The 11,421-nt window shown below is 36.1% G+C and overlaps 1 protein-coding gene across 1 annotated transcript in view; it reads left to right on the top strand.

The window, feature by feature from the left end:
* Positions 1-574: 574 nt before the first annotated feature.
* The window catches only part of LOC121378951 (transmembrane protein 94-like), a 69,227-nt gene continuing 58,380 nt past the window's right edge, over positions 575-11,421 (top strand). Inside the window, exons 1-10 of the mRNA XM_041507348.1 lie at positions 575-811; positions 2,048-2,196; positions 4,150-4,343; positions 4,773-4,930; positions 6,233-6,338; positions 6,901-6,987; positions 7,864-7,977; positions 8,879-9,046; positions 10,008-10,122; positions 11,312-11,364. Coding sequence (XP_041363282.1) covers positions 687-811; positions 2,048-2,196; positions 4,150-4,343; positions 4,773-4,930; positions 6,233-6,338; positions 6,901-6,987; positions 7,864-7,977; positions 8,879-9,046; positions 10,008-10,122; positions 11,312-11,364 — 1,269 coding nt within the window. The 5' untranslated portion in view covers positions 575-686. The remainder of the gene's footprint in view (positions 812-2,047; positions 2,197-4,149; positions 4,344-4,772; positions 4,931-6,232; positions 6,339-6,900; positions 6,988-7,863; positions 7,978-8,878; positions 9,047-10,007; positions 10,123-11,311; positions 11,365-11,421) is intronic.

The following is an 11,421-nucleotide window of genomic DNA, read 5'->3' as shown; positions in this document are numbered from 1 at the left end:
GCACGCACTTGTGCAATTGCAAGCAATTATAGTCATTCCGCGTTTAAGCAGCGTCCACTAGATGAATTTACTTCGCGTTTCGTTTACTCATACAAAATTGCACCGATGTTCGTGTGCACTTGTGCAATTGCAAGCAATTTCGGCAATCTGCATTTAAGCAGCGCCCGCTAGATGATTTACATCTGGATTTCGTTTCTCGTACCAATGTGGTAACCTATAGGTTACCAGGCTATATTTTGTGGTAACCTGTAAATGGGTTACCAGACACAATGCTTATTTCAATGCCTGCTTCTATATGGATATTCTGCATTATTTTTTCCCTTGGATCAGGAGGGATCACATGACTCCCCCCCCCCCCCCCCCCTCGGTTAAGAGCCATTGTTTACAAAAATGTTATGTGTAATTTTAGATGGGAGTTGGTCGTACAGTGTATATGAGGTTGGGAAGTGTGGTAGAGGGACAGGGTTGTAACTTCATATTGTGGCCATCAGAGCTAGTTAAATTACATGTATGTAAAATGATATATAATTAAAATGTTTTGCCTTTGTTTGTTTCAGGAGAGTGGTGCGAATGTTAATCAGCATTCTGAGAATCATGGATACAAAACAGAAGAGGCCCTTGATGCCCTGTACACTGAACTGGTGCAGGAGATTGACCGGTTTGAGACGAAGAAGAGAGGGGATTGGATGAAAGTGTTCCGATCATTTCACCACACAGTGATCCACTCCCTGTACCACTGGACAACGTGCTCCATCATTGTTATTCTTGTAATTTGCCTGCTCATCGCTTATTTCTGCATTGGTGATACAAGGTACATGTGTTTTCAATTTGTAACAAAAGTGTTATGAGATTAACTAAGTCCAGGGCTTCTAGAATGTTATAAAAATTGACTAGTCATGGGATCAGTGATTTTAAAAATGTACTAGCCATGATTAAAAATGTACTAGCCCTACTTTAAATAAATACAATTTTACTAATAGTAATACTCAGATATGTCACCTAAAGAGGGAGATTGAGCTTTAAAATCCTTAGATTGGGGTAGAAAGAGGGGGCAAAATATTCATATAAAAAATTTACAAAATATATAAATGCAGAATTTGACAAGGGATTTTTCCACTAGCCGTCGGGCTAGTTATAGTAATTATTTACTAGCCCAACACTGAAATCACTAGCCATGGGAGTAGGGATACCATAATCTAGAAGCCCTGTCAGTATAATAACTGTTATTTCAGGGCTGGAACTTAAGAATGTTTTACCTATGTCAATTTTGAAATGTTTTTGCTAGAGCTAAAATACTCGCCTACAAATGTATGGCAAGTAAATTTTGCACCAGATATAAAAACCATAATTTATCCCTTCATGTGATGACAATAATGTTTCTCCAGTGACAAAAGTCTGCAATTCATATCGTAACTATGAGAGGTGCCATTATTAAGTTTAAGCCCTGGTGTAACATGTATTTTTGGTAAAGTGATTAATATAAAATATTGAAGTAAGTATTAATATTGAAGTAAATGTTATCTGTCTTTTCTTAATGTTTGTAGTGTGATATACTTATTACTTTATTTCACTAAGTCCTTTACATATATTTTTCATTGGCTCTGTATAGGTTAGAAGGCATTAAGATGTTTCTTCAGAAATCAAAAGGGACGGAGCGAAGTGGAGCCCATTCTTATTTCTGAAGAAACATCTTAAGCCTTCTAACCGATTTAGACAGCATTTCATAGGTGCATTGCTTGATATGGGTGGGGCAAGCATCATTGCATGTTCTCACCAGTTGTTTTTACGTCATTCGTACAGCACTTGGCGATGATGTCTGGCCAATTGTGTCGAAGTAATTTTGGTCACATGACTTGTTATTAAGACAGCTTTTTGGTATGTCTTCACAATTAAGATGATCGAAATGCTGATATCCGATTGGTTGAATTGGAGAGAAACCGAGGAAATGCCGTCTAAAGTCATTTTGTAAATAAATGATTGATCATGGCTGATAAACGGTGGAGCTTGCCACGTGTTTTTAATGTAATGTAATATGATTTATCTGCAGGGAGGGACCAAATACTGGATGGTGGTTAATTGAGGCAACCTTCTTGCTTTCCGTGATGATTTTCAACTCTACACTAAACCTGTGGCACAGCAGAATGGAGAATATGGAATTGATAACAGTCATGAAACAAGTTATTAAAGATGTGTGGGGTGAGCCCTGTTTAAAAGAGTTAATGGAAAATGTAATTTATTATCATACATGTAGTTACCTACAGGTATATTTGGTATTTAGATTTATCATCCATTAAAGGCTTTTGTAGGAGATATCGCTGGCACTATAATTTACAATATCTCCTGCGATATTCTGCAAGGAGATATCGCTTCTTTTTGTTATGTCACTGTGTATGTTTCAATGCTAAACCTATCATTAGTGACGTCACGCCGCTGTCGTTCTGCTAGTTAATTAGTCTACTGCTGCCAAATATAGTGACATTCAGCCCACATTACTGACATTGTTTACAATTGTCGCGAATGATAATGGATGATAAAAAGAATACCCCCCTCGTGTCTTGTGATATCATAATTTATCAGCACTCGTTGATAAAAGTATAAAACTCTCGGCAAATCTCAGATTTCATACTTTTATTAACTCATGCTGATAAATTATGATATCACAAGACACTCGGGGAGTATCCTCTATACATGTATATTCTTTCTTTATTTAATACATGTACTTCAGTTCTTGATTTTAATTTTTTACATAGTCGACTGTCATATGGTAGGCATGATTACACATATTTGCACATTGCAGATTAATTGTATTAAAAATCGGGGGGTAGGGGGAAGTATAGCTTGGTGGAAGAGAGTGCTTTGCAGGACACATCAGGTTTGGGTTTGGTCCCAGCCTGTGCCACATATCTGCTATATGTACTGCCCTATCTATGGGAAAGTACATAAAAAAGGTCTCTTTCTGCTATTTGGTATGAGTAGCCTATGTAGTAGCAGTGGGTTTCTCTAATTATCTAGATTAAGTGTCGAAAAAGCTATTTGTTGAAACATTTTGTAATTTTATATTCCTTTTTATTATTTTTTTATTTACTAAGACATTGACAAACCTGTCTTATACGCCCCCAGGGTTTCTGCCAGAAAGAAATTTTGGGGTATGGCACTATGGAATTGAATATTTACAATGCGTATGCTGAATGCAACCGCAGTCGATGGGGTGTGTGGGGGCCTCCCCCCAAAAGAAAATGGGTTAGGTTTAGGGTTAGGGTTAAACAAATCATAATTGTGTAAAAACAAATAAAATCTTCAAAAAATTTGGGTATGGCGCCATACCTGTTTTACCCTCTGGCAGAAACCCTGGCCCCACAGGAATATAAAAAAGCAGCCTGTTGTAACTGGTAGTTTCATCCAATGGATTAACTGTACTGGTATATATTTAATATAAATTTAATTTGTTGCTGATACTGTGTGCTTAATAATCATATTAGTAGGTTTAAAAACTTAAAGTGTGTTTAGTTAAATGACACCACTAGAGCACATTGATTTAGTAATCATTGGCTATTGACGTCAAACATTTGGTAATTCTGTCATATACATGTAGTCTTAGTGAGGAAATCTGCTACATTTTTCCATTAGTAGCAAGGTATCTTTCATATGCACTATCCCACAGACAAGATAGCACATACCAAACCCTTTGATATACCAGAATGAAAAATATTTCAGTGGGCCCACTGACAGGGATCTATCCATAATTCATAATTAATTCTATCACTTTTTAACAGCCCTCCCCCCCCCAAAAAAAAGCTGTGATACATAAACAGAACTATTTTATGTTGCACAATAGCCAGGTAATGTCATCATTGTCATTTCCTGTCACGCCTAGTGGCATTTAGGGCAGCGACGAAGTTCCTCCACGTCGGTCCTTGCCAATATCTTGATGGTGCCCCAACTGTGTCCTGTCTCCTTCATCTCTATTTCCACTGTTTGGCACCATGTTGTTTTCGGACGTCCACTCTTTCTTTTCCCTTCAGGGGTCCAGCATACTGCAGTTCTGGTAATAGATGTGTCTTCTTTTCAGAGCACTTGACCGAGCCAGGCAATGTGCATTTAATATATTTATTTTGTATTACTCTAAACTATTATTATTGTTTTTTTCAGATTCTCTTCAAAATGAGTCGTGGAAGCAAGATGACTACCTGAACATTCACTCGCCTCTTTCTCCATGCGTCTCACTACAGTGGACAATGCGTGATGGCAAGCTCATTAATTTACCAGTCGCTCTGCTCGTAAAAGGGGATGTAATCCTGCTCAGACCAGGTCAGACAGTGCCAGCAAAGTGTAGAGATTTGGAGGTAGGTGTATGTGTTTATAAATAAATGGAATAATTAGAGAGGAGATTGGATAAAAAGATTGCAGAAAGATATTGTAACTGTAATTAAACTGTGTTGAGCATTATTAGATCAAACAATTCTTCTTTTGTAATTGTGAAAGATAATTTTCATTCTTTATCATACCAATAGTTATTAAAACCAGTTTATTGAAATAATTGGCACCTAGGGTGAGTTCTGTCAGCTATTTGTTGCTAATGCTTGCTAAACTAGTTTTTAAGCTACACATTAAGGTGAATGATCACTTCAGAAACCAGTCGAAATAGTTTGCAAATGTTTAACTAGAAATTGTTGGCTGAATGTGGTCCAGATCTGTATGTAGCCTTGTTCCTGTTGTATGTGTTAATTTCCTTCGTTTTGTTTACACATTCGCCTCCTTGGTTTGTATTTTAGGATTTGGATGAAACCCAGGAACAGGTGTTGATGGAAGAGGAAATATATTCTCCCAAAATAGAGAGTCTTTCGGACAACCCAAATGAACCCAAAGCCACAATTCCACTCAAGGCGAAGAAATTTCTTCTCTTAGAAACTCCTTTTCTTAAAAATATCAGGTAGGACTATTCTTGAAAAGAGCAATCTGTTTGTTGTAGCTAGGTCCTAAAGTTTGAAGTTAACAGGGCGCAAGTGGCATCAATTCAGGGCTCGACCTTAGCAGTAGCCCGGTGTGTTTTGGCTACCAATTTATCGCTAGGGCTACCAGTCCACCGGCCTACTAGAGGTTTTTTTGCATGTTTAATTTAACACCCGATAGCTGCTGTGTGTTTCGTGCTGGAGTGTCATTAAATATTCATTCAGTAATGTAAATTGCCATAAATGTAGTTTTCATAAATGTATATTTCACAGTATACTGCTCATGATTTAAATCAAAAACACCCTAAAACAAAATGTTTAATTAAAATTATTTTTTAATTTATTAAAATTATGGGCTACCTATTTTTACTGAGGACTGACAGATTTTACAACCTGGTAGCCACTGAAAAAAGTTACGGATGAAGCCTGTCAATTGTCACTCACAATGCACATATTTTAATATGCTTTCTAATAATCAGTTTCACAAACCGATTTTGTTTTCCAATTCCAAGCATAGTACATCTGTTCAAATTAAAAACTTGGCGCCAAGTATACCAACATAAGGATAAGAAAGAAAGAAAGACAAGTTTTATTTAACGACGCATTCAACACATTTTATTTACGGTTATATGGCATCAGACATGGTTAAGGACCATGCAGATATTGGGAGAGAAAACCTGCTGTTGCCACTTCATGGGCTACTCTTTTTGCTTAGCAGCAAGGGATCTTTTATATGCACCATCCCACAGACAGGATAGTACATGCCACAGCCTTTGATATATTAGGGGGCGGGATGTAGCCCAGTGTTAAAGCGTTCTCTTGAAACGCGGTCGGTCTTCTAGGATCGATCCCCTAAGATGGTGGTATGTGCTATCCTGTCTGTGGGATGCTGCATATAAAAGATCCCTTGCTGCTAATTGAAAAGAGTAGCCCATGAAGTGGCAACCACAGATTTTCTCTCAATATTTGTGTGTTGTGATGCCATATAACGTAAATAAAATGTGTTAAGTGCATCGTTAAATAAACCACGTCCTTCCTTTTTCTTGGTTCCAGATTAAAATGTCAGAAGCTGAGATACATGTAGCTGCCCATTGACTTTACAGAACAGATTTTAACCCTATCACGATCCTTATTGCTTTGTATTCTTTTATTCTTCAAGTTAATTTTGGCGTCATGTAGAATATTAAATAAACATATTGCATTGATGACTCACATGATTTATATGAAATGTGTTTTTCCAAATAAAACAGTTATATTACGGTTTCTAAACCTTTTGTTTTTAGATGCATCCTGGACTATGATCTTCACCGGACAGTGACCATGTTGGAAAATGAAAAACACTTGATAGTACGAGTCTGGCTGGAGAGACTAATAATTCCTCTTGTTGTGGTAAACTTTGTCAACATACTAAATATACACATGCCTTAATTAACCCTAACCATAGAACACTAACTCTAATTTCCAAGTCACAAGGCTAGCTCTGGCACTTGCCAAATTCGTCAATTGCGAATTTTAAAAACAATTGGTGAATTTTATTTTAATTTGGCGAATAAATTTTATATAATAATTGTTATTTTATTAGAAAATAACTGGGTTTTTGCAATTTTTAAGTTTAAATAGATGAATTTTTCTACTCACCCAGAGCTTGCCCTGCAAGCAGTTGTTAGTAATGTGTAACTTAATAGTAAACATGCTATAAAGGCTCACAATATTGTAGACAGGTTTAATAGCTAAGGCCAGTGACTTTAGTATTTGAAATCTCTCACTTTCTTTTCTGATCCGTATGACTTAATAAGAAGTAATGTTAAGGACTTTTTTACACAGTTTTTAATAAAAATCAAAGTTACTCTAGCCAGTATTTTATTGGTATATTTTATGTTTCATTTGCCAATTTTTGTTGTTGTGGTTTCCACCATAGGTTTTGTAATTATATCCATATTTTATTTTGTAGGGTGTGATGACTTTAACAAATACGTTGAGATTTGTTTATTTAGACAAACACGTCGGCCACTGGGCAGAGATGATCATTGTACTGTTGGTATGTTTAAATATGTTATTTATTAATTAATACATTTTGACGTTCTTTGAAGTATAAACCACAGAACCACCATACACAGTCAATGAACAAATTTTGTAGTGGATGAATCAGGTGTAATATGCTTAAGCAATGCTTTTTTTCCCAAGGATATAAATTTAAATCAATAATGGGTAATAAATAGGCAGGGTTTCTAGAATTTTTATAAAATCCACTAGCCATTGGATCAGTGATTTAAAAAAAAGTTAATAGCATGATTCAAAATTCACTAGCCCGTCTTTACTTTAGGTTAATACAAATTTACTAAATAGTAGTAATAATCGAATGTGTCACCTAAAGAGGGAGATAGAGATTAAAAACACTAACATTGGGGTTGGGGGCAGAATAGTCATATTTACAAAATAGACGTAACTGCAGCCTTTGACCAAAAACAATTCACTAGCCGTCGGGCATGGCAATACTAGTTATTTACTAGCCCAACATTGAATATCACTAACCATGGAAGTGGGGCTGCCATAATCTAGAAGCCCTGAAATAGGATATTACACTCGCTACCATTTCACATCAAGTTTATGTCTGTCTTGAAATAATATTTATTGTCCTTGCAAAGCTCGTAACAACTGACAATTGTTTCACTTGGGACATACACATGGTATGAAATGGATGTTTATTTAATATCCTCTATTTATCGGAAATAAAACAGCTGTTGTATTATTAGGCAAGTCTTTAGCCACCTAAGCATTCTAAAGAAACATGACAACACATTTATGGTCACTTGACACAATATTTACAGAAAATTATTTTACTTGTATCAATATGATTGTTATAACTGTTTGTTTTGAACTGTATGGATTATTAATCAAAATTAAAACTTTGTAGGTGCATAGTATTCTGCCACTGATTTCCTTGATATTTCCATTCATGTGGCTCTCTCTCAACACATATGGACAGGCGAGAATATTTGCTGCTTTTAATATTGCTAGATATTTCAAGGTAATTCATTTTGTTATTTCATTCATTCTTTATTTATTCCAGCACTGAACTGCACTTAAAAACTATATATTCTTTAGATACTGAAATCTGTTGTATGAATTATTTCCATTTGTATGTTTGCTATAGATATGTCTTTGATTTCTTCATTAATGTCAAACTATGTAGCTGATGTTTCAGTTCATACTGAAGTATGTTAAACATTCATTTATCCATTTGTTGATCCGTCAATCCATATCTCCATTCATTCATTTTGTTTGCCTTACACAGAGATACATGGTCTTCTGATTGCATCTTTCTAATTTCTGTTCATTATAAAGTCTACACGATTTAATTAGTCCTCTACCAGTCCAACTGGAGGGGACTATAGGTTTCATCTCTGTCCGTCTGTCACACATATAGTTTTTTGGATGTTTTTTCCACAATGTGTCAAGATATTTAGCTGAAATTTTGTATATAATTTTATCCTGTACTCTTACAGAAAACGTTTGGCTTTCATAATGATTTACCCGTTTTTTCACAGAGTTATAGCCCTTGAACTTAGGCGATACAAAAAGTAGTTTTCACAATTTCTCTAGATATTAGCCTAGAATTTTGTGTGTAGCTTATTATGTACTGTTACAGACCAAGTTAGACTTTCGTAACGATTTATAATTTTTTTACAGAGTTATGATTGTTGAACTTTTTTTGAATGTTTTTAAAACTTTTTTTCACTGCATTACCTCACAATAAGGAGTAGAAATTTTATGTATAGCTTTATCATAGACTGTTAAAGATGAAATTTGACTTTCATAGTAATTTAGCTTCTTTTTTTGTGACAGAGTTATGGCCCTTGCACTAATTTTGACTCGTTTGCCATTCTGTTTTGTTAAAGTTTATTTCCGTTTTATTTTTGTTGTTGTAGCAAGCATCGGAGAACAGTTTTGACAGTGACAGCACAATCTCCGTGGAAGAGGCGCGTGTGGACATGACATGGAGGAACATTCTCGCGTGGTTCAAGGACATCCTGTGTGGGAGGGCGCAGGTTGTTACCAAGCACAGCAATATTCTGCATGTGCTGGAGAGTGTCACAGTAAGTTTGTTTCCTGGGATTTTAAGCACAACAGATACTGGAGCGCCCATTTTATTTTTGCAGATTTGCATGTTTGTTTTCTAAAGAAAAAAATGCCTGGCATAATGTTAAACGACTCCAATTTTATTTGTTGGTTTACAGGCTCACTCATCTGCTTTTTTTCAAAAAGGACAATAAAAATTAAATTTAGCTTTGTTTTTCTACAGCCAATGTTAAGTTTGTTCACTACTTTAAAAAACCCACCCCAATTTCCCCCCAGTTGTGAAAACGAAGTGGTAGAAGTCGATGGGACTACTGTAAACAAAACCGGAAACCCTAAATTGTTCCCTCCAAAGTCTTAGACCGATTATCAATCACTATCAGGCATTTTGAATACCTTGGTTTCTTTGACAATTACTCGTCAAGGAAGCACTAATACTCTGTTGAGTTGTTCCAAATGGCTATTTGAAATGCTGATGAATTTCAAACAGACAATATCGATACATGTGTTACGGTGGACTATTTAAGTTTGATGTGCACATTTTTGTACACTAGTCGGTTTGCTTTTTAGCGCAACCACAGTTTTTTCGCATGTTCTGCTTGTAACTAGAATATGCACCATTAGCATGTCCAAGTAGGTCAGTAGACTATTTTTGTACACTAGTTGGTTCTGCTTGTAAGTAGAATATGCACCATTAGCATGTCCAAATAGGTCAGTAGACTATTTTTGTCAACTGGTAGTTGTAAAACAACAAGTGCGACTACTGGTAAATACTAATAAAATAATATACTGTTTAAAGTATTTTACACTTGTGATTAATAGATGTTAAAATACTAACTACATTGGAGGGGGTTCCCCCTTCCTATCTCAACCCCCTCAAGATTCCTAGTTTTTCCTGCCAAAGGTTGGCAGTTATGTTATTATGCCTTTGATATTATTGCAACTGTAGCAATATTTAGTTTTTGTCTTATTTTATTTTAGTCTTTGTGCTGTGTGGACAAGAAGGGAGTCTTATCCTGGGCAAATCCTTCTGCTGAGAAAATCTTCTTTTTCTCTCAAAGCACCAAGAAAAAACCTGAAGTTTCACGAAAATATTGTAAGTCTGGTGACAAGACTGGCATTTCAAACCAAGAGTTTATAAACTTTCAATACGAGATGATTATCTTTGACAGAAAAAAAGAGAAAGATCCCCTATCTAGAGTAATCACCTAAAATATTTTACAACCATGACTGGTATATCAAAGGCTGTGGTATGTGCTGTCCTGTCCATTGGAATGTACATATAAAAGATTCCATACTATTAAGTGGGAAATGTAGCAAGTTTCATCTAAGATTACTTGTCATAATTATCTGGCCTCTGAGACCGGCCTCGGTGGTGTCGTGGTTAGGCCATCGGTCAACAGGCTGGTAGGTACTGGGTTCGGATCCCAGTCGAGGCATGGGATTTTTAATCCAGATACCGACTCCAAACCCTGAGCGAGTGCTCCGCAAGGCTCAATGGGTAGGTGTAAACCACTTGCACCGACCAGTGATCCATAACTGATTCAACAAAGGCCATGGTTTCTGCTATCCTGCCTGTGGGAAGTGCAAATAAAACATCCCTTGCTGCTAATCGGAAAGAGTAGCCCATGAAGTGGTGAAAGCGGGTTTCCTCTCAAAATCTGTGTGGTCCTTAACCATATGTCTGATGCCATATAACCGTAAATAAAATGTGTTGAGCGCGTCATTAAATAAAACCTTTCTTTCTGGCCTCTGAGAATTGAAAATCTGCGTGGTCCATTTATCGGTTATGCTAAAATAAATCCATGTAACCCATTTAATTTTTTCTTAACCAGTTATATCCATGTAAATGGTGCTTGAAATTTTGTGTGAACACACAATAGGTTACGCAAAATTAGACTGACGCGAGCAACGCGTGAACGGAACGACCATTATCACAATTTTCGGAGGCCTGTCAAATGACATCCAGTAGCTGATGATAAATACATCAATGTGCTCTAGAGGTGTTGTTAAACAAAAACTTTAGCTTTAAAATATTTTGCAAACCTTAACCTATCAAGTGACAAAATATTTCAGTTGAAATTAAATAGAGACAGGATTATTTGTTGTATTCCTATTACATACATATGCCATTTGGACTATCTAATCCAGTGCTGTTAATTCTATTTTTCAAGCCATACTGGAGTGAATATAAGAGGTTAAAGATGAAATTTTATTAGCATGTAGGTGGTGTCTCACATTAATGTAACAATTTACAGTGATGAATAAATAAATTTGTTTTACAGCACAAGCATTTTCCCCTCATATTGAAGTCATGGATCTCACCCACGATGCAAAGGTTGGTATTAACACGATAAGAACTTTATATCATTGTTAAGCAGTTTGTTATCAGATC

This window comes from Gigantopelta aegis, chromosome 8 (assembly GCF_016097555.1).
Source record: "Gigantopelta aegis isolate Gae_Host chromosome 8, Gae_host_genome, whole genome shotgun sequence".
NCBI classification, from domain to species: Eukaryota; Metazoa; Mollusca; class Gastropoda; order Neomphalida; family Peltospiridae; genus Gigantopelta; species Gigantopelta aegis.
This window is presented reverse-complemented; position numbering and strand designations above follow the sequence as displayed.